Source organism: Macaca mulatta, chromosome 9 (assembly GCF_049350105.2).
Source record: "Macaca mulatta isolate MMU2019108-1 chromosome 9, T2T-MMU8v2.0, whole genome shotgun sequence".
NCBI lineage: Eukaryota > Metazoa > Chordata > Mammalia > Primates > Cercopithecidae > Macaca > Macaca mulatta.
The window spans coordinates 69,355,009-69,376,414 of record NC_133414.1 but is presented as its reverse complement, the minus strand read 5'-3'; the positions used below and the strand labels follow the sequence as shown (position 1 = coordinate 69,376,414).

The window sequence follows — 21,406 nt, the reverse complement described above, 5'->3', positions numbered from 1 at the left end:
TATTTATTCTTTGTAGTGATTTGCATTTTCTCTCTGGTTGACAAAAGAAGAATTGAATATCTTTGCCTAGTTTTATAGTATGTGTCTGTGAAAATTGTTAACTATTCACTCTTAAAATATTGCCTCCTCTCCTCTCCTGTGGGGCTCGGATTCTATATATGTTAGACTTTCCATTCCATCTGCCATGTGTCTTAACCTCCTGAGATTTAAATTAAGCTTCTCTCGTGTTAGATTTATATAAATGCCCCATGGATGTGTCATTTCTGGTCCTCACTCTGACTTTTCACTCATCTGGTCCCTTCTTCTCCCTCACACCTCATTACTACTCCTCACTGCTTACACAGAATCTATCCGACCTTCAAGGCCCACCTCACATTCCTGTTCAGTGCCTCCACAGAGCCTTCCCTAATTTCTCAACCTCTTCCTTCTTGTTTATTTCACAGCATTTACCATCCTTTGCATGAGACAACATGGTATAGAGCAGAGAGAGCACTGGACTTGGAATCTGAGGACCTGTGTTCAAATCTGCCTCCACCACTTAATAGATTCTCTGTGAATATTAAGCTCTGTGAATTTGGGTGAATCCCTTCTTTTCCTGACATTCAGTGTCCTCAGTTGTGAACTGGTGATGAGGGTTGGTAGGAAGACCAAAGGAGAAGGGTCACAGAGGCCCCAGATGGTGCCCAGTGCTGGCCGTGACATAAGCGTCTCACAGGAGCTTCAGTGTGTCCCTTTACCTCTATGCCTCAAAATGGAAGCCATTTCTGGGAGGGTAGGGGTCAGAGAGCCAGATATCAATGGTACACTGTGAAATGTAGCCATGAAGCAATTCTTAAGTGAGGAAGCCCTCACTGAGCTGAAATCCTTGGCTCTGAACCATAATCCTTCAATCTATATTCCACACTTGAACATTCTTGTATCTTTCTTCTGTATAGGAAACATCAGTGGCTGTCCACTGCCTTCAGAATTAATCCTTTCAGTGGTGTGGAGAGCCCTTTGGAGCTTGACTGCTGCCTATCCTACACCTCTGGCCGCTGCCCAGCTCCCACCTAACCCCCTGCTCCAGCCACAAAGAGCCATGTGCTAATGACTTTTACAATCTTCCCTCCTTGCCTTGCCCACTCTTGTCCCTTTCTGGACTCAGTCTAACCATCACTTCTGCCCCTGGGCTCCAGAACTGGGTGGGGCGCCTCCCCTAGGTGCAGCCACAGTGCCTGATTCAATAGCTTATGTGGCCTTTATCACCATTGCTTACAGTTAACCTTTTATTTTTATATTAAAAAATTCCCATCAGTCTTCATTTCTGTCCAGAGTCAGAGCTTCTGGAAGGCAAGAACTGTTTCTCATTCACTGCTGACTCCCAGGTGCCCAGCTTGGGGCCCGGCTTCTAGACGGCACTTCATACATATTTATTAAAGAGAGGAAGGAGAAAAGGAAGAAAAGGAAGGAAGTGGGGAGAGAAAATGTTCCTGGAAACTATAGGAGAAACAATGTTTACCATTGTCTGGGAATGAGAACTGGCTCAGAATCCATCTTCAGTTGCATTCTCCAATATTCATTCTAAAATTGTCACCCTGGAGCGTTGGCTGGTTAGGCTGCATCCCTTAGCCAGGCCCACTCGTTAGTAGTGAGAAAGTTTCAAGGACTCTGACAGTATGTTAGCTCCCTAGCTGGAAGGGGTGAGGTGGGGCCCTCCCCTGTTTCCTCAGCCAGGAGGTTGTAGAGTGCTCAGAAGAAGCAGAGGTGGGTGATGATTCATGCTTATTTCCCAGACACTCTGCAGTTGGCTGAGAGGCAATCCAGGGGGAGAGAGAGATGAGAGGGTGATATGGTTTGGCTGTGTCCCCACCCAAATTTCATCTTGAATTCCCACGTGTTTAGGAGGGACCCAGTGGGAGGTAACTGAATAATGGAAGCAGGTCTTTCCTGTGCTATTCTCGTGATAGCAAATAAGTCTTATGAGATCTGACGGTATTATAAGGGGGAAGTTCCCTACAGAAGCTCCTCTCTTTGCCTGCTGCCATCCACATAAGATGTGAGTTCCTCCTTGCCTTCCGCCATGATTGTGAGGCCTCCCCAGCCATGTGGAACTGTAAGTTCGATAAGCTTTTTTAATTTGACTAGTCTCAGATATGTCTTTATCGGGGGTGTGAAAATGGACTCATACACAGGGCAAAGTAAATGGGGAAGGAAAACATAGCTTCTCCTTGCAAGCATCCTACACTAATTCTCTAGAGGGGTTGGGTTTTCTACGGAATACTGTTTGCTATCCTGAACTATGAGGTTATATTACCTTTGGCTTTGTGCCAAATTGCAATTTTGATTTCCAGGCAAATGTGTTAGGCCATTCTTGCATTGCTATAAATAAATACCCTGCCGGGCACAGTGGCTCATGCCTGTAATCCCAGCACTTTGGGAGGCTGAGGCAGGTGGCTTATGAAGTCAGGAGTTTGAGACCAGCTTGACCAACATGGTGAAACTCTGTCTCTACAAAAAATACAAAAATTAGCCAGGTATGGTGGTGCACGCCTGTAATCCCAGCTACTCAGGAGCCTAAGGCAGGAGCATTGCTTGAACCTGGGAGGCGGAGGTTGCAGTGAGTCGAGATCGCGCCACTACACCCCAGCCTGGGTGACAGAGCGAGACTCTGTCTCAAAAAAAAAAAAGAAATACCCAAGACTGGGTAATTTATTAATATATAGAAAAGAGTTTTAATAGGCTCCCAGTTCTATAGGCTGTACAGGAAGTATGGCCCTAGCATCTGCTTGGCTTGCAGTGAGGCCTCAGGAAGCTTCAAATCCATGGTGGAAGGCAAAGGGGAAGCCGGCATATCACATGGCGAGACGGGGAGCAAGAGAGAGAGAGTGAGGGGGAAGATCCTACAGACTTTTAAACAACCAGATCTCACAAGAACTCACTCACTATCCTGAGGATAGCATCAAGGGGATGGTGCTAAACCATTCATGAGAAATCACCTCCCACTAGCCCCACCTCCGACACTGCAGATTACAATTCAACATGAGATTGAGAGAGGACACACATTCAAACTATATCAGCAATATCAAAGAGGAGGCAGAATTCACAGAGACCTGGACAGTCTCCCAGAAATGGCCCAGCTAAGTTTATGGCACAGGCTTGGGCCCCCTAGGAGGAAGTCACCTTCAGCAGCCCATGTTTGAGAGAATTGACTGTGTGTGTGTCAGGGGTTGTGGGGCAGGGGGGACACAGCCTGACAGTCCTATGACCATTGCAGCTACCAGCACCAGGCAGTGTGTAACACTAACACATGTGTAGAATACTTAGTGCATCCAGTGCAGCTAGTTATATTGTATTAGATATTTATTGTGATTTTTAAGCACTGTACTAAACATATTCATGTATTAACTTATTAATTCTCAAACAGCCTTAAGATGTAGCTGTTGTATCACTAACACTTAATAGATGGGACGTCAAACTTGGTTTCAGAGAGGTTGAAGTCACCTGCTCTTAAGACCACCCATGGAGTAAGTCCCTGGGCTATGATTTGTGTCCGTGCTCTTGATCACTGTTCCAGAATCCCTGCCAATGTCCCAGGCATGGAGGATGTAAAGATGAGGTATCTGTGTCCATCAGGTCTTCCGTGAAGCAGAAGAGGAAGAGATTGATTGGAGGAAATGCCTGTGAGAGACAAAGAGGGGAGGGTGTGGGAGAAGGTAGGGAGAGTCTTCAGAACATGGTACACATCTGACACCTGTGGAGGGAGAGAGGGAAGAAGGATGACTGGTAAGGGAGCCTGCTCCTGGAGTGCAGCCCAGAGAAAAATCTTGGCCAGGCTGTTTGAGAGCCCCAGAGCAAAGACTGCCTGCTCGAGGAGTCCTGCCTTGGGTAGGAATGGTGGCTCTAGCACCCCTGTGCCCTGCCCTTGGCTGGAAGCACCCTGGGGAGAGCATGACCCCATGGAGGATCCTGAAGGGCACAATGCTGCTCCCAGAAACAGGTCTCTGTCTTGGAGGGAGCCCTGGGCGGCTTGCTCCCATGGCAGCCACAGGCCCCAGCCTTGAGCTGCTCACAGCCTATTTACTAATCTACTGTAAGGTTTTGGTAGGATGTTACAAAAACCCAAATATGGGCCGGGCGCGGTGGCTCAAGCCTGTAATCCCAGCACTTTGGGAGGCCGAGGCGGGCGGATCACAAGGTCAGGAGATCGAGACCACAGTGAAACCCCGTCTCTACTAAAAATACAAAAAATTAGCCGGGCGCGGTTGTGGGCGCCTGTAGTCCCAGCTACTCAGGAGGCTGAGGCAGGAGAATGGCGGGAACCCGGGAGGCGGAGCTTGCAGTGAGCCGAGATCGCGCCACTGCACTCCAGCCTGGGCAACAGCGTGAGACTCTGTCTCAAAAAAAAAAAAAAAAAAAAACCAAATATGAGATATCCAAGAGAATCTCCTGGGAGATAAAGGATTTCCTGGTCAGCTGAGCAGGTTGTACACTGAACAGGGGGACCTGAGGGGTGGGGATAGTTGGGGATAACAGAGGATTGATGTGCAGGCACCGCCTTTCTCAGTCAAGCTGTAAGCTTTGTGGGTTTGGCCCAGAGAGGCATGTTTTTCTAATTCAATTACTCAGAAGGTCATCTTTTCCTAACTTGCACAAAGGTAGAGTGTAGGCTGCCCATAGCCCATGATTCTGGGGAGAGAAGAGGATGGGGCTTTCGATGAGGAGTCAGGGTCAGCTAGAGTGAAGGGGGCTGGGATGTGGCCTCAGTCCAAGGTCGGCTTGTGGGAAGCAGCCAGTACCTAACAGTGCAATGAGCCCAGAGAGGTAGGTTGAGGCGGGGCATAGAGCCTGCTGTCTGCTGTGCCTGAGCTTGGGCTCTGCTGGAAGTCGGGGGAAGCTGCTCAAGGGTTTTAGGTGGGTGAGACACATGACATCGTCACTTTGGTATTACTGGTCATTTTGGTATGTTAAAAAGTCAAGTCCCCAAAATAACATGTGTTGGCAAGTGTTGGAGGAAAGAGACCCTTTGCACATTCTCTTAAGGTATGAAAATACTTAAAAATTAAAGTAGAAGTACCCTATCATCTCAGCAACCCCATTACTGGATATTTATCCAAAGGATATGAAATCAGTATGTTGAAGACATATCTATACTGCCATGTTGATTGTAGCATTATTCACAATAGCCAAAATAGAGAATCAAGGGAAGTATTTGTTTATTTATTTATTTATTTATTTATTTTTGAAATAGGGCCTTACTCTGTTGTCCAGGCTAGAGTGTAGTGGCATGATCGTAGCTCCCTGCAGCCTTGAATTCCCAGGCTCATGTGATTCTCTCACCCCAGCCTCCTGAGTAGCTGGGACCACAGGCATGTGCCACCATGCCCAGCTAATTTTTATAGATTCAGGGCCTTGCTATGTTGCGCAGGCTGGTTTTGAATTCCTGGGCTCAAGCGATCCTCCCACCTTGGCCTCCTAAAGTGCTGGTATTATAGGCCTGAACCACCACACCAGGCCCAACCTAAGTGTCTATTAACAGTTGAATGGATAAAGAGATGTGGTATATGAGCGCAATGGAATAGTATTTGGCCTTTAAAAAGAATGAAATCCTGTCATTTGTGACAACGTGGATGAACCTAGAGGACATTATGCTAAGTGAAGTAAGTCAGGCCCAGAAAGACAACTACCTCATGATCTCACCTATATGTGGAATCTGAAAACGTTGAACTTCCAGAAGCAGAAAGTGGAATGGTGGTTACCAGGGGCTGGGAGAGGCAGGCACTGGGGAGATGTTGGTCAAAGGACATAAAATTTCATTTAGACGGAAGGAATAAGTTCAAGAGATCTATTGTACAGCATAGTAACTATAATTAATGATATATTGTATACTTGAAAATTGCCAAGACAGTTTTTGTTTGTTTGTTTGAGGCAGAGTCTTGCTCTGTCACCCAGGCTAGAGTGTAGTGGTATGATCACAGATCACTGCAGCCTTGAACTCCTGGTTGTAAATGGTCCTCTTGCCTCAGTTTCCCAAGTAAGTGTGCATCATCATGCCCAAATTATTTTTAAATTTTTTGTGGAGATGGTTGTCTCCACAAAAAGTGTGGAGACAACAATTGTGGCTATGTTGCCCAGGCTGGTCTTGAACTACTGGGCTCAAGTGATCCTTCCACCTCAGTCTCCCAAAGTGCTGAGATTATAGGCATGAGTTATTATACCCAGCCAAGAGGGTAGATTTTTAAGTGTCTTCACCACAAAAAGTAAGTATGTGAGATAATGCATATGTTAATCTTAAGTAGATTGATTTAGCCATCCCACAGTGCATACATATATCAAAATGTCATGTATACCATAAATATATACAATTTTTATTTATCAGTGAAAAAGTAATAAACATTACAATAAAGACACTTGTTTAAAAGAAAAAAAAGTTGAATCGTATTTAATTTGACTGTAGTTTCCCACCCTAGTAACACTCCCCTCCTCTCCAACCCTAGCCCCGCCTATGCCTCAGCTTGAGGTGCTTGGAGTGGGGATGAGGGTTATGTCTTCTGGTCCTTCTTCCTCCCAGGCCCTGGCCCTGCCTCTGGCTCCCCTTACTTATCTCCCTACTGCAGCCTCTTTTAGGGCCCAGGTGTTCAGGTGTTGGAGCAGGGAGGTAGGTGAAGGACAGGGCCAAGTTTTGAGGGATCCTGGACTTTCCCTTTCGGTCCTCTTTTGGCTGTCCCAGCTTTTCTGCATGAAGCCTCCAAGACCTTCGGGGGGGCAGCACTGGGGCGCATCCTCCCTCTTGCATGGGACAGTGTTTATTTTTCAGGCACCCTGTGGCGAAAGGGCTCCTCACCTCCTTCCTTCTCTTACTCTTCCTCCTTTTCTGCTTCTAGAGCTTGGCTGGGGAGGGATGACTGGCTTGGATGCCTCTTGCTGTAAGTCCTGGGCAAGGAGGAAATAGGTGACCCCTGATTGCACTAACTATCTTTAAAGGGTAGATCTTTGGCAGTGTGGTTGCCTCTGTGTCCTCTGCCTTGGGCACAAGGGAAGTCTCAAGTGTGCCCTGTGAGGCCGGAGATTGATGGGAGGGGAGCCTGACTGTGACTGGCTCGGGAGTGGCATTGGGTACTGGGGAGAAGTCACAGGTGTGCAGAGCCTCTCAGGGTTGTGGAGATAGGCAGCTCGGCCACTCTATCCCCATGCCTATCACTGACAGTGTGGAAAGGGTAAGTCCATGGGTGAGCAAAGGGACAGTGTGTTACAATTCACCTCTCCTCCGGAATAACCGATGACAACAGGATCCATCATCTCCACAGCTATTCTCCGTGTATGAAATGAGTTTGAGTCCTTTATTCAACTTGAAAGTCATAACATACCTTTTAAGTATTTGGGTTATGATCATCTAAATGTCAAAGGACATTGGAGATGTTGAGGGCTTGGCTGAAAATTCCATAGCCAGGTCGGCAGAGGTAGGGGGTGGGGGTAACCCAGGTCTTCTGGCGTCCCCTCCTCTTCCCACCTACCTGCCTCTGGAACCTGCTCTACATCACCGCTTTTCCATCACCCAGATGACAGCAGCTCCCTGAGAGCATTTCAGGGGATTGCTACCAGCATATCAATGACTCCAAGGCCAGCCAGACTTCCAAACTGTGATGAAACCACATTGTGTAGGACTGCAAGTCCTTAGAAAGTTTTGATCGTTGAGCTGAAGTGAAGCTTGATTCTATACCCCTATTAAGAAACTTTTTGCCTGGTGTTCACAGGTATTTGGAAGAAATCTTTTTACTTTTTAAGGGAAAACCCTGTTTTTAGGTGCTCATTTATGGTACTAGAGAAATAAGTGAGTTAGTCATCAGCAGCCATTCTGGACTAGTCTTTAAAGCAGGCCTCTTAAGGCTTTTCACAAGCCTGTTGACTTATATTTATAATCAATAATGCTATAATCACAGCTCACTACTAATTCGTTGCTTACTCAATTAATCCAAATCAGCATGGCTCAATGTGGAGGAAAGCGTGCTCAACTCAGGTCCTAATAGAAACTCTGCCCCCAGGCTCACGGCGGGTGGCGCTGGGCCAAGACGCCCTCTCTATGGAAGGAGGAATGTGCTTGGCCAGCCCTTGGGGCTCTTTTCTTTCTGGCATCTTGGACTGTGTGGATGGCATGTGCACTGAGCCACAGGGTGCGGGGCAGGGAAGAGTGGAGGATCATGGGGAGGCAGTTGCAGAACCTGCTGTGTTTTTTTTTTTTTTCTTCCTATTTTAAATCAGGAATTATTAGCCGAGAAGATGCAGAAGATCTCCTGGAGAACATGACTGAGGGAGCATTCCTGGTCCGGGTCAGTGAGAAAATCTGGGGTTACACCCTTTCCTACCGCCTGCAGAAAGGGTTCAAGCACTTTCTTGTGGATGCCTCTGGGGATTTTTACAGCTTCCTGGGAGTGGACCCCAATCGCCATGCAACGCTCACGGATCTCATTGATTTCCATAAGGTATCCCTCATAGGGATACCATTCGGGGCGGGTGGTGGGGCGAAACTGGTGGAAACTCGAGCTGAAGAGAGAGCTAGAGCAAGAGAAGCAAGGCTGCTTGCTGGCTCTGGGCTGTGGGGCTGGAGGGTCTCAGAGATGTAGAGTATTAGGGCAGAAGATACCAGAGGTTGTTCCCACCAGGCCCTAGGGCCCACTGTTCTGCTCTCTGTTTCACTCTCTGGGGCATGCGGGCACCTCTTACCCTGGTCCTCAGGCCTCTTCTCACCTTGGGTACCTGAGTGCTCCCTCCTGTTAACACAAGGACTGGATGATCATCCCTTTCTCCAAGCCTGGGTCTCATCTCCAACTCATTCCCTAGAACATCTCTCATGAAGACCTCCAAGCCAGGCCTTTAGCAGCTTCTGAGAGTTAGCAGAAGTGCAGTAGGCAACCCTGTGATTAGAGAAGCTTTTGTAGTGGTGGAGTTACCATGTCTCTTATTTGAACTCCAGCTTAACCACTTACTTAGTACACGTGTGACCTTCAGCCAGCACCTTAGGCTCACCAAGCATCAGTGTCCTAGCCAGTCAAATGGATGTAAATAATACTTTAGCTTGGACCTTGTGAGCATTAAATGAAGTCAAGTATGTAGCAGCACTTTGTGACTGTGAAGTGCTTATGGAAAGTGTTGTTTCTCGGCATTCTTTTTGTTATTTGTCCTCCCGCCATGGACCCTATATTGGGAAAGATGTTGTCTTCCAAGCAGTGTATGTAGTAAGAAGCAACGTTTATGTTCGTGTGGCGGTTGGCATCATTAGTAACTGGGAGAAAGCTGGAGGTGGAACTCAGTGACCTGGAACGGCAGGACGAAGGATTCCGAGGGGCAGAGTGGTGGTAGCTCAGGCGTCCGACATCTAACCAAGTTTTGCGGGTGTAGATAGTTTCACAGAATGACTTGACGGTCTCACTGGGGTTTTGCTATAATAGGGACTCTTAGGTTTGTATTGCTTTTTCTTCGTCTCTTCATGGAGGTCCCTAGAACTTCAGGGACAGCCCTGGACCTTATGAATAATACCCATGGAGAATCACCCATTCACAGATACTCGGGCACTGGGTGTGGAGTACTGCCTGGAAACTGGACTAACCAGGATCAAGGTTGATTTCTACGTGTTGGGAAGAGCCTTCTAACAAACAGAGGAAAGAGAAAGGGAGGGGATGTGAGGACATTGGCACGTTCTCTGTGTCAAGTACTGACCCTGTTGCTCTACATCCATGCTCTTATTTAATCTTACCAATAGATCTGTGAGGGAGGCATCTTTTTATTTATTTATTTTATTTCTTATACGTTAAGTTTTAGGATATACGTGCAGAACATGCAGGTTTGTTACATAGGTATACATGTGCCATGTAGGTTTGCTGCACCCATTAACTCGTCATTTACATTAGGTATTTCTCCTAATGCTATCCCTACCCCTGCCCCCCACCCCACAACAGGCCCCGGTGTGTGATGTTCCCTGTCCTGTGTCCAAGTGTTCTCATTGTTCAATTCCCACCTATGAGTGAGAACATGAAGTGTTTGGTTTTCTGTCCTTGCGATAGTTTGCTGAGAATGATGATTTCCAGCTTCATCCATATCCCTGCAAAGTAAATGAACTCATCCTTTTTTATGGTTGCATAGTATTCAATGGTGTATATGTGCCACATTTTCTTAATATAGTCTATCATTGATGGACATTTGGGTTGGTTCCAAGTCTTTGCTATTGTTGAATAGTGCTGCAATAAACATACATATGCATGTGTCTTCATAGTAGCATGGTTTATAGCCCTTTGGGTATATACCCAGTAATAGGATTGCTGGGTCAAATGGTATTTCTAGTTCTAGATCCCTGAGGAACTGCCACACTGTCTTCCACAATGGTTGAACTAGTTTATGCTACCACCAACAGTGTAGAAGCGTTCCTATTTCTCCACATCCCCTCCAGCATCTGTTGTTTCCTGACTTTTTAATGATCACCATTCTAACTGGTGTGAGATGGTATCTCATTGTGGTATTGATTTGCATTTCTCTGATGACTAGTGATGATGAGCATTTTTTCATGTGTCTGTTGGCTGCATAAATGTCTTCTTTTGAGAAGTGTCTGTTCATATCCTTTGCCCACTTTTTGATGGGGTTGTTTTTTTCTTGTAAATTTGTTTAAGTTCTTTGTGGATTCTGGATATTAGCCATTTGTCAGATGGGTAGATTGCAAAATTTTTCTCACATTCTGTAGGTTGTCTGTTAACTCTGATGGTAGTTTTTTTTTGCTCTGCAGAAGCTCTTATGTTTAATTAGATCCCATTTGTCTATTTCGGCTTTTGTTGCCATTGCTTTTGGTGTTTTAGTCGTGAAGTCCTTGTCCATGCCTATGTCCTGAGTGGTATTGCCTAGGTTTTCTTCTAGGGTTTTTATGGTTTTAGGTCTAACATTTAAGTCTTTAATCCATCTTGAATTAATTTTTATGTAAGGTGTAAGGAAGGGATCCAGTTTTAGCTTTCTACATAATGGCTTGCCAGTTTTCCCAGCACCGTTTATTAAATAGGGAATCCTTTCCTCATTTCTTGTTTTTGTCAGGTTTGTCAAAGATCAGATGGTTGTAGATGTGTTGTGTTATTTCTGAGGCCTTTGTTCTGTTCCGTTTGTCTATATCTCTGTTTTGGTACCAGCACCATGCAGTTTTGGTTACTGTAGCCTTGTGGTATAGTTTGAAGTCAGGTAGTGTGATGCCTCCAGCTTTGTTCTTTTGCTTAGGATTGTCTTGGCAATGCAGGCTCTTTTTTGGTTCCATGTGAACTTTAAAGTAGTTTTTTCCAATTCTGTGAAGAAAGTCATTGGTAGCTTGATGGGGATGGCATTGAATCTATAAATTACCTTGGGCAGTCTGGCCATTTTCATGATATTGATTCTTCCTATCCATAAGCATGGAATGTTCTTCCATTTGTGTCCTCTTTTATTTCGTTGAGCAGTGGTTTGTAGTCTCCTTGAAGAGGTCCTTCACATCCCTTGTAAGTTGGATTCCTAGGCATTTTATTCTATTTGAAGCAATTGTGAATGAGAGTTCACTCATGATTTGGCTCTCTGTTTTGTCTGTTGTTGGTGTGTAGGAATGCTTGTGATTTTTGCACATTGATTTTGTATCCTGAGACTTTGCTGAAGTTGCTAATCAACTTAAGGAGCTTTTGAGCTGAGACGATGGGGTGTTTTTCCTAAATATACAGTCATGTCATCTGCAAACAGGGACAATTTGACTTCCTCTTTTCCTAATTGAATACCCTTTATTTCTTTCTCTTGCCTGATTGCCCTGGCCAGAACTTCCAACACTATGTTGAATAGGAGTGGTGAGAGAGGGCATCCCTGTCTTGTGCCAGTTTTCAAAGGGAATGCTTCCAGTTTTTGCCCATTCAGTATGATACTGGCTGTGGATTTGTCATAAATAGCTCTTATTATTTTGAGATATGTTCTATCAGTACCTAGTTTATTGAGAGTTTTCAGCATGAAGGGCTGCTGAATTTTGTCAAAGGCCTTTTCTGCATCAATTGAGATAATCATGTGGTTTTTGTCATCGGTTCTGTTTATGTGATGGATTACATTTATTGATTTGCATATGTTGAACAAGCCTTGCATCCCAGGGATGAAGCTGACTTGATCGTGGTGAATAAGCTTTTTGATGTGCTGCTGGATTCAGTTTGCCAGTATTTTATTGAGGATTTTCGCATCGATGTTCATCAGGAATATTGGTCTAAAATTCTCTTTTTTTGTTGTGTCTGTGCCAGGCTTTGGTATCAGGATGACGTTGGCCTCATAAAATGAGTTAGGGAGGATTCCCTCTTTTTTTGTTGATTGGAATAGTTTCAGAAGGAATGGTACCACTCCTCCTCTTTGTACCTCTGGTACAATTCAGCTGTTAATCTGCCTGGTCCTGGACTTTTTTTGGTTGGTAGGCTATTAATTATTGCCTCAACTTCAGAACCTGTTACTGGTCTATTCAGAGATTCAACCTCTTCCTGGTTTAGTCTTGGGAGGGTGTATGTGTCCAGGAGTTTATCCATTTCTTCTAGATGTTCTAGTTCATTTGCATAGAGGTGTTTATAGTATTCTCTGATGGTCGTTTGTGTTTCTGTGGGATCGGTGGTGATACCCCCTTTATCATTTTTTATTGCATCTATTTGATTCTTCTCTCTTTTCTTCTTTATTAGTCCTGCTAGCGGTCTATCAATTTTGTTCATCTTTTCAAAAAACCAGCTCCTGGATTCATTGATTTTTTGAAGGGTTTTTTGTGTCTCTATCTCCTTCAGTTCTGCTCTGATCTTAGTTATTTCTTGCCTTCTGCCAGCTTTAGAATTTGTTTGCTCTTGCTTCTCTAGTTCTTTTAGTTGTGATGTTAGGGTGTTGGTTTTAGATCTTTTCTGCTTTCTCTTGTGGGCATTTAGTGCTATAAATTTCCCTCTACACACTGCTTTAAATGCGTCCCAGAGATTCTGGTATGTTGTGTCTTTGTTCTCATTGGTTTCAGAGAACATCTTTATTTCTTCCTTCATTTCATTATTTACCCAGTAGTCATTCAGGAGCAGGTTGTTCAGTTTCCATGTAGTTGTGCAGTTTTGAGTGAGTTTCTTAGTCTTGATTCTAATTTGATTGCACTGTGGTCTGAGAGACAGTTTGTTGTGATTTCTGTTCTTTTATGTTTGCTGATGAGTGCTTTACTTCCCTATGTGGTCAATTTTGGAATAAGTGTGATGTGGTGCTGAGAAGAATGTATATTCTGTTGATTTGAGGTGGAGAGTTCTGTAGATGTCTGTTAGGTCTGCTTGGTGCAGAGCTGAGTTCAAGTCCTGGATATCCTTGTTAACCTTCTGTCTCGTTGATCTGTCTAATGTTGACAGTGGGGTGTTAAAGTCTCCCATTATTATTGTGTGGGAGCCTAAGTTCTTTGTAGATCTCTAAGGACTTGCCTTATGAATCTGCGTGCTCCCATATTGGGTGCATATATATTTAGGATAGTTAGCTCTTTTTGTGGAATTGATCCCTTTACTATTACGTAATGGCCTTCTTTGTCTCTTTTGATCTTTGTTGGTTTAAAGTCTGTGTTATCAGAGACTAGGACTGCAACCCCTGCTTTTTTTTTTTGCTTTCCATTTGCTTGGTATATCTTCCTCCATCCCTTTATTTTGAGCCCATGTGTGTCTCTGCACGTGAGATGGGTCTCCTGAATACAGCACGCGGATGGGTCTTGACTCTTTATCCAATTTGCCAGTCTGTGTCTTTTAATTGGGGCATTTAGCCCATTTACATTTAAGATTAATACTGTTACGTTTGAATTTGATCCTGTCATTATGATGTTTGCTGGTTATTTTGCTCATTAGTTGATGCAGTTTCTTCCTAGCATCGATGGTCTTTACAATTTGGCATGGTTTTGCAGTGACTGGTACTGGTTGTTCCTTTCCATGTTTAGTGCTTCCTTCAGGAGCTCTTGTAGGGCAGGCCTGGTGGTGACAAAATCTCTCAGCATTTGCTTGTCTGTAAAGGAGTTTTTTTCTTCTTCACTTATGAAGCTTAGTTTGTCTGGATATGAGATTCTGGGTTGAAAATTCTTTTCTTTAAGAATGTTGAATATTGGTCCCCACTCTCTTCTGGCTTGTAGAGTTTCTGCTGAGAGATCCGCTATTAGTCTGATGGGCTTCCCTTTGTGGGTAACCCGACCTTTCTGTCTGGCTGCCCTTAACATTTTTTCTTCATTTCAGCCTCGGTGAATTTGACAATTATGTGTCTTGGTGTTGCTCTTCATGAGGAGTGTCTTTGTGGCATTCTCTGTATTTCCTGAATTTGAATGTTGGCCTGCCTTGCTAGGTTGGGGAAGTTCTCCTGGATGATATCCTGAAGAGTGTTTTCCAACTTGGTTCCATTTTCCCCCTCACTTTCAGGCACCCTAATCAGACGTAGATTTGGTCTTTTTACGTAATCCCATACTTCTTGCAGGTTTTGTTCATTTCCTTTTTCTTCTTTTTTCTTTAGATTTCTCTTCTTGCTTCATTTCATTCATTTGATCCTCAATCACTGATACGCTTTCTTCCACTTGATCAAATTGGCTATTGAAAGCTTGCGCATGTGTCACATAGTTCTCCTGCCATGGGTTTCAGCTCCATCAGGTCATTTAAGGTTTTCTCTACACTATTCTACTTAGCCATTCATCTATAATCTTTTTTCAAGGTTTTTTGCTTCCTTGCGATGGGTTCAAACATCCTCCTTTAGCTTGGAGAAGTTTGTTATTACCGACCTTCTGAAGCCTACTTCTGTCAGATTGTCAAAATCATTCTCTGTCCAGCTTTGTTCTGTTGCTGGTAAGGGGCTGCAATCCTTTGGAGGAGAAGAAGTGCTCTGGTTTTTAGAATTTTCAGCTTTTCTGCTCTGGTTTCTCCCCATCTTTGTGGTTTTATCTACCTTTGGTCTTTGATATTGGTGACCTACAGATGGGGTTTTGGTGTGGATGTCCTTTTTGTTGATGTTGATGCTATTCCTTTCTGTTTGTTAGTTTTTCTTCTGACAGTCGGGTCCCTCAGTTGCAGGTCTGTTGGAGTTTGCTGGAGGTCCACTCCAGACCCTGTTTACCTGAATATCACCAGCGGAGGCTGCAGAACAGCAAATATTGCAGAACAGTAAATATTGCTGTATGATCCTTCCTCTGGAAGCTTTGTCCCAGAGGCGTACCCGCCTGTATGAGGTGTCAGTCAGCCCCTACTGGGAGGTATCTTCCAGTTAGGCTACACGGGGTCAGGCTTCCACTTGAGGAGGCAGTCTGTCCATTCTCAGAGCTCAAGCACCATGCTGGGAGAACCACTGCTCTCTTCAGAGCTGTCAGACAGGGACGTTTAAGTCTCCAGAAGTTTCTGCTGCTTTTTGTTCAGCTATGCCCTGCCCGCAGAGGTGGACTCTACAGAGGCAGCAGGCCTTGCTGAGTTGCAGGGGGCTCTGCCCAGTTCCAGCTTTCCCATCCACTTTGTTTACCTACTCAAGCCTCAGCAGTGGCAGATGCCTGAGGGAGGCATCTTAGCCCCATTCCACAGATTAGGAAACCAGGGCTAAGTTTTCATGGTTAGGACCAAGAGTTAAGCCTCAGACTGTTTGCCTCTAAAGAATGTACTTTTTCCACTAAACCACATTGTGTGCTTTTCCTGTATAATAGGAGCTGCTTTAGCAATGATGAGTTCCTTGTCCCTGGAAGTGTTTCAAGCAAAGGATAAATGCCCCTCACTCAGTTCAGGTTCCAGAGAAAGGCTAAACCAGAGATATCTGAAGATCTTTATTCTCTTCCAGATCAAAACCTTTGAGACTCACAATTTCATTTCTAACACTAAGGAGAGATATCATTTATGCCAATGTGGAGATCTGGTGGCCAACGTCTACAAATTAAAATTTTAATTATACAATTAATTCATGATTACATTCTAAGAAAAATCAAGCACAATACAAAGTGAAAGCCTCATTCGTTTCAAATCTCTGTCTCCATCCTCCACTTTATCAGTTTGCCATGTATCTTATCTAAATATCTCCTGAGCAGCAACATAAAAACTTATGTACATAAGGAAATATATAGTTTTGTTATTTTTCACATAAGTTGTGTAGCCTTTTTTGAGACAAGGTCTTACTCTGTTGCTTAGGCTGGAGTGCAGTGGTGCGATCATAGCTCACTGTAACCCCAAGATCCTGGGCTCAAGTGATCCTCCCGCTCAGCTTCCCTAGTAGCTGCGACTACAGGCATGCACCACCACACCAGCCTGAGTTGCATATTTCCTTACATATAAATGAGTGACTTGATTTTTTAACATGCTTACTAAATAATTGAATGCAGTTTTAAAAAGCATGGTCCCTAAAATGAGGCTGCTGAGTTTTAAATTCTAACTTGTGTGGCCGGGCGCGGTGGCTCACGCCTGTAATCCCAGCACTTTGGGAGGCCGAGGCGGGCGGATCACAAGGTCAGGAGATCGAGACCACGGTGAAACCCCGTCTCTACTAAAAATACAAAAAAATTAGCCGGGCGCGGTTGTGGGCGCCTGTAGTCCCAGCTACTCGGGAAGCTGAGGCAGGAGAATGGCGTGAACCTGGGAGGCGGAGCTTGCAGTGAGCCGAGATCGCGCCACTGCACTCCAGCCTAGGCGACAGAGCCAGACTCCGTCTCAAAAAAAAAAAAAAAAAAAATTCTAACTTGCGTGTTTGACTTTGGACGACTATTTAGCTTTTGCATCTTAGTGAAGTGAGTTTAATAGTAGCACTCAACTCTTCAGGTCACTGTAAAGTTTTAATGAAACATCACTGTGTGAAGTGCTGAAACAATATATCTAACACTTGTAATTTCAGGACATGCTGACTGTCATTCAAATATTTCTATGAGCTTTTCCTATGTTAATCTGTATACCAAACCTTGTAAATGCTGTGTGGTATTCCATGGTATGGATGCATATTACAGTTTAATTACCCATTCTCCTTTTGATGACCACTCTTATCTGGCTTCCGATTTTTCATGATCTTGAACAGTGCTGCAGAGACTTCCCTGTGTGTGTCACTATGGATACATGTGCAGTATTTCTCTAGGATGGGTCTTGGAACTGGAATTGCTGGAGAGAAGAGTATGCACATTTTAATTAGGAAAGATCTGCCAGATTGCCCTCCAAAAATGTGGCGCCAGTTCAGTCTCCTGCCAAAACTATGTGAGGCTGTTTCCCTGCACTGCTGCCAACACTGGGGCCTATCAATCATTTCATTTTTCTCATCAGATGGGCAGACACTGAATCTACTGTGGTTTAGTTTGCATTTGTCTGATTACCACTGATGCTGAGGATCTTTTCACACGTTTCATGACCACTTAGATTTCTTCTGTGAGTCGTCCTTTCATATCCTTTGTCCATTTTTCTATTAGGATGTCTCTTTCTTTTTGATGTGACATTTCTTTCAGCTGCTGAATTGCTCTTTAGTTATGAGCGTTCTGCTATTCAGTTCTTCTGAAATTTTTTCCTTTTAATTTAAATGGTCATGCTTTTGGTTTCCAGGTTCTTTAATTGGTTCTTTTTTTTTTTTTTTTTTATAATGCCCATTCTCGTTTCATGGATGACTTATTTCTTATTCCGCTGAGGAGAGATTAATGTACATCTCTTAAAGCCTTTTCTGTTTGCTTTATAGACTTGATATTTTCCTGGAAATCATTTCTATTGTTGAGTTCAGCATCTTTCTTTTATGCTTATAATTTTGCTTAAATGCCTATAAATTTTAGGCTATGAAGTGATAGTCCAACTTTGAATTTTCTGTCTATCATGAGTGAATATAGTTTTGTTTCCCAAATCCAGTGTCTTCATGCTGTAGGAGTTGGAGCTGACTGTGAGTGGCTCATCTTTTGGGCATGGGACTGTCTGAACTTTTTGGATCTCTTGGGGCTTCCAAGGAACTGTGTGTGTCTCCTCATTCCCCGACCTGCTTGAGGCAAACACCTACTGGAGTCCCTCAACCCTTCCTCAACTTGCTGTAACTGGTGTCCCACATTGACTCCTCTGACAAGCCCCTCCTGCATGTCTTTTGTTTTTCAAGGATTCTTCAATATGTTTCACTTTGTCAATGGCATTTTTTTATTTTCCAGTACTTTTTATGAATTCATTTCTTTTTAAAGGCAGATTTTTTAAATGTCATTTCTAGCAATCTGAATGAGGGGAGACAGATGCATATTGTTAGTTTCTCTGTCTTGAACCACACTCTCTCTCTCATAGATGTGTATTTCCCTGTCTTGATGATAAATGGATTTTCCTTTTTTTCTCTTTTAGGAGGAAATTATCACTGTTTCAGGAGGAGAGTTACTTCAGGAACCCTGTGGACAGAGGGACAGCCCACCAGACTACCATCCATTGTTTGAATAATATTTTTTTTCCTTATCAGTTGGATTCCTTTGGGCATCCTGTTTTTGAACTGAGCTTAAGAACTTCTCAACTCGAATTCTATGGCCTTCTGGAAGATCCACCACTATCCAGAGGAAAAAGTAGATTAATATGTCTCAAGGGATATGACATCTATGGCATAGGGCTACTGGTCTCATCCCAGTGATCAGGACAGAAATTGCTAATAGCTCATGCAACTCTTTCATGAAGAGCTTAGCTATATGACCTTAGAAGACAAAGCCTGTTTGTTATGGCTTCCAGAAACTGAGCTTTTACAGTGTGTGGACCATGTTTTAATAATCCAAAATAATTCCAGTGCCGAACCCTAAATTTAACATATGGTAGACATTCAGTAAATGTTTGTTAATGAATGCACATCTTCTAAAAGTTTTCCAACACAAATTAGCAGTGGTTTCTTGTAAATTATTTCCTGCTCTATAAAATCATGGTGATAATGGAAGATTATGAAGGATTTCTATGGAGAACATAAATGCTGCATCTTTCATAATCTCCATTATTACCCTTATTGATGTTATCATTGGAATTATCTAAGGCGAGCCCCAGTTTCCAGGGCAGCTGATTGACACTGTCCTGACTTCCTTATTTGGCCTCTTCTTTTGTCACTCTCCTCTATCTTTGAATCATATCTTGGCCCTGGTTTTGCAATGGTTTTATGTAATCCTACAGATGTCTTCAAGACCTGGGGTGAGTTATAAATGCAAGAATGGTTTTGAGAAATCTAATGTGGCTCTGCTGTCTGTGATATGGCCCTCTTTATGCAGGTTACTCCAATGATTAGCTCTGTCCTCATTGTCCTTTTAATTCGCTTGTCAACTTAATCTCAGTATGTTCCTTATATTAACAAGAAGACTCACCCAATAACTCCTCAGTAACTCTCAGTGATGGTGTCTATTGGTGCATACTTGTGTTCCACAGTTATAGCCATATACACTGAGGTAGTATATTATGAAGAGAAGATTACAGTCTTTACAGTCAAGAAAACTCGGGTTCAGATCCTCACCCTGGAACTTATTAGCATTATAATGCTTGCAGCATTGTGTTTGGTGAGAGGGAACGAATGAAGGGACCCTAGGGATGTTAGGGAACAATTTATTTTACTTGATGGCTGTATCAAACATCTCCTATGCCCCTCTTCTTCTCTTGCCTCACCTGTTCCTTAGATTCTTGGTCACTTCTCTACCACAAGCCACCAGCACTGTAACCAGTTTTGCATGAGTTCTGCTCTTCCTCCCTATGTTGATCAGTGTCATGTGAGCATAAGCCAGTGGTAGCTTGCCACATGTCCTGTCTCCCGTTGCTGCAGAGGCATAAGACAGAGGAGATGGGAAGTGAATGCCCCATGTGGTGAATCTGGGATGAATGGGAGTCACAGGCTGGTAGATCGCTTTTTCCCCGTTCTTCCTCCTGGAGGAACTATTCTGAGAGGCATCTGTTTGAATGGTCTTTTAGAAGACGGTCCTGCAAGATCGGGCAACCAGTCACGATGAAACCAAGTGGTGGCTGGATCAGTATGACACCCCCCTGCTCCTGTTTGTTCCTTCTTCTCTGCCTTGCCCTGCTCTCTCCTGTTGCTCTGGGATTGCACTTCTGAATGAAGTAGCAGCTTGTAGGCTTTTGCCACTGGCTCTACCTTTTGGGGAATCCAGGATAAGAACCCATCATAGAGAAGTGTTCAATAATATCAATTTTGCAACTCAGCTCCATGGCTTTCCCAGGTCTGCCTGTCTCACTGCATGCATACAGTGAAATGATGGAAGGAACCTCCTTTCTGAACTCTAATGTGCCTTAATTGATTATCATTAAAATTATCATTAAAATTGCCTTATTTCTATGGACGCAGAGGAATGATGTTTTAGTTTTGGCTCTCTGATGATTTACCAACTATGTGACTTTGTCCAAGTCATTTAACTTCAGTAAACCTCAGTATGACTGAAAAGGGAATTTTCTGTATGGCCGTCACTAGGTTTTTTTGCAGGTCAGTTAAATTATAAACATGAAAGCTCTGTCCAAATGAAAAAGGTATTTCTAACAACAACCACGATAACAACAACAATTTAGTCCTTAGCCATGATGTGTCGGGGGATATGATGTGATGATTTTCAAGGTGTTGGAAGAAACTTTTGTTCCAAGAACTAACAGCAGCTTTGAAAGCAGACCAAGATGGGTTGAGGCCCTGAATCCCTGGGCTGTTGTTCCTGTCACCCCTAATTAATATGAGAGAGACAACAGCTGGGTTTTCCATCCCTAACACATTTATTTCATTTTATTTGGGCCCTGCAATTTCTGCATGTCTCATATATTTTAGGTTTTACCTTTTTACCTGGCTTTAAAATAAATCCCTTGTAAGTTGTCCTGCAAATGAAATTACTGTCTGGAAAACTGCAATTTCATCTTGAGAGTTTTATTATGCTAATAAATGTCAGGATTCTCAAATAAAGGAATTGCCTTTTTTTTTTCCCCTGAGCCCTACAAATATAATAAAAAACAGTTGGTCAGTTCCAAGACTCAGCAAAGGAAAAATTTACAATCTATAACTAGAAAGAGAAGTTGTAAAAAAAACACTATGCGACTTAATGGAAAATAAATTTCAAGGAATGAAAGGGTAACTTGGGGTACAGATTTGGGGAGATCCAAAGTATTTTTAGGGATCATCTAAGGGGCATGAGCTGAGAGGTTATGGAGAGTGTTCCCCGAGAGGGGCACATGGGCTTGAAGACCTGGGAGCCTGGGGCATTTGTCCCCCTTTTGTCCCTTTGATCATTATTCTCAGGACTAAATTGTGATCCTAGGTGAATTTCTGTATTTTTTGGACTACAGTTTCTTCTGTCAAATTAGTTCAACATTGCCTGTTTCAGAGAGTGGCTATGAAAATAACAGAAGATTTTGTTATGGTAATGACAAACATTGTTTTAAGCCATGTGTGTGCGTGTGTGTGTACGCGCGTGCGAATTCTCACAGCCATGCTTAAGGGAGGAAATGCTATCATCTTTATCTTGTAC

The 21,406-nt window shown here is 43.6% G+C and overlaps 1 protein-coding gene across 4 annotated transcripts in view; it reads left to right on the top strand.

The window, feature by feature from the left end:
- SH2D4B (SH2 domain containing 4B) overlaps window positions 1-20,844 on the top strand; it is a 79,004-nt gene extending 58,160 nt beyond the window's left edge. For 2 of the 4 annotated variants that reach the window (XM_077946451.1, XM_077946450.1), the window contains exons 6-7: window positions 8,236-8,456; window positions 18,276-20,844. In XM_077946451.1, coding sequence (XP_077802577.1) covers window positions 8,236-8,456; window positions 18,276-18,368 — 314 coding nt within the window. In that variant the 3' untranslated portion in view covers window positions 18,369-20,844. The remainder of the gene's footprint in view (window positions 1-8,235; window positions 8,457-18,275) is intronic. The other 2 variants (XM_077946453.1, XM_077946452.1) reach the window with 1 other exon arrangement.
- The last annotated feature ends 562 nt before the right edge of the window (window positions 20,845-21,406 follow it).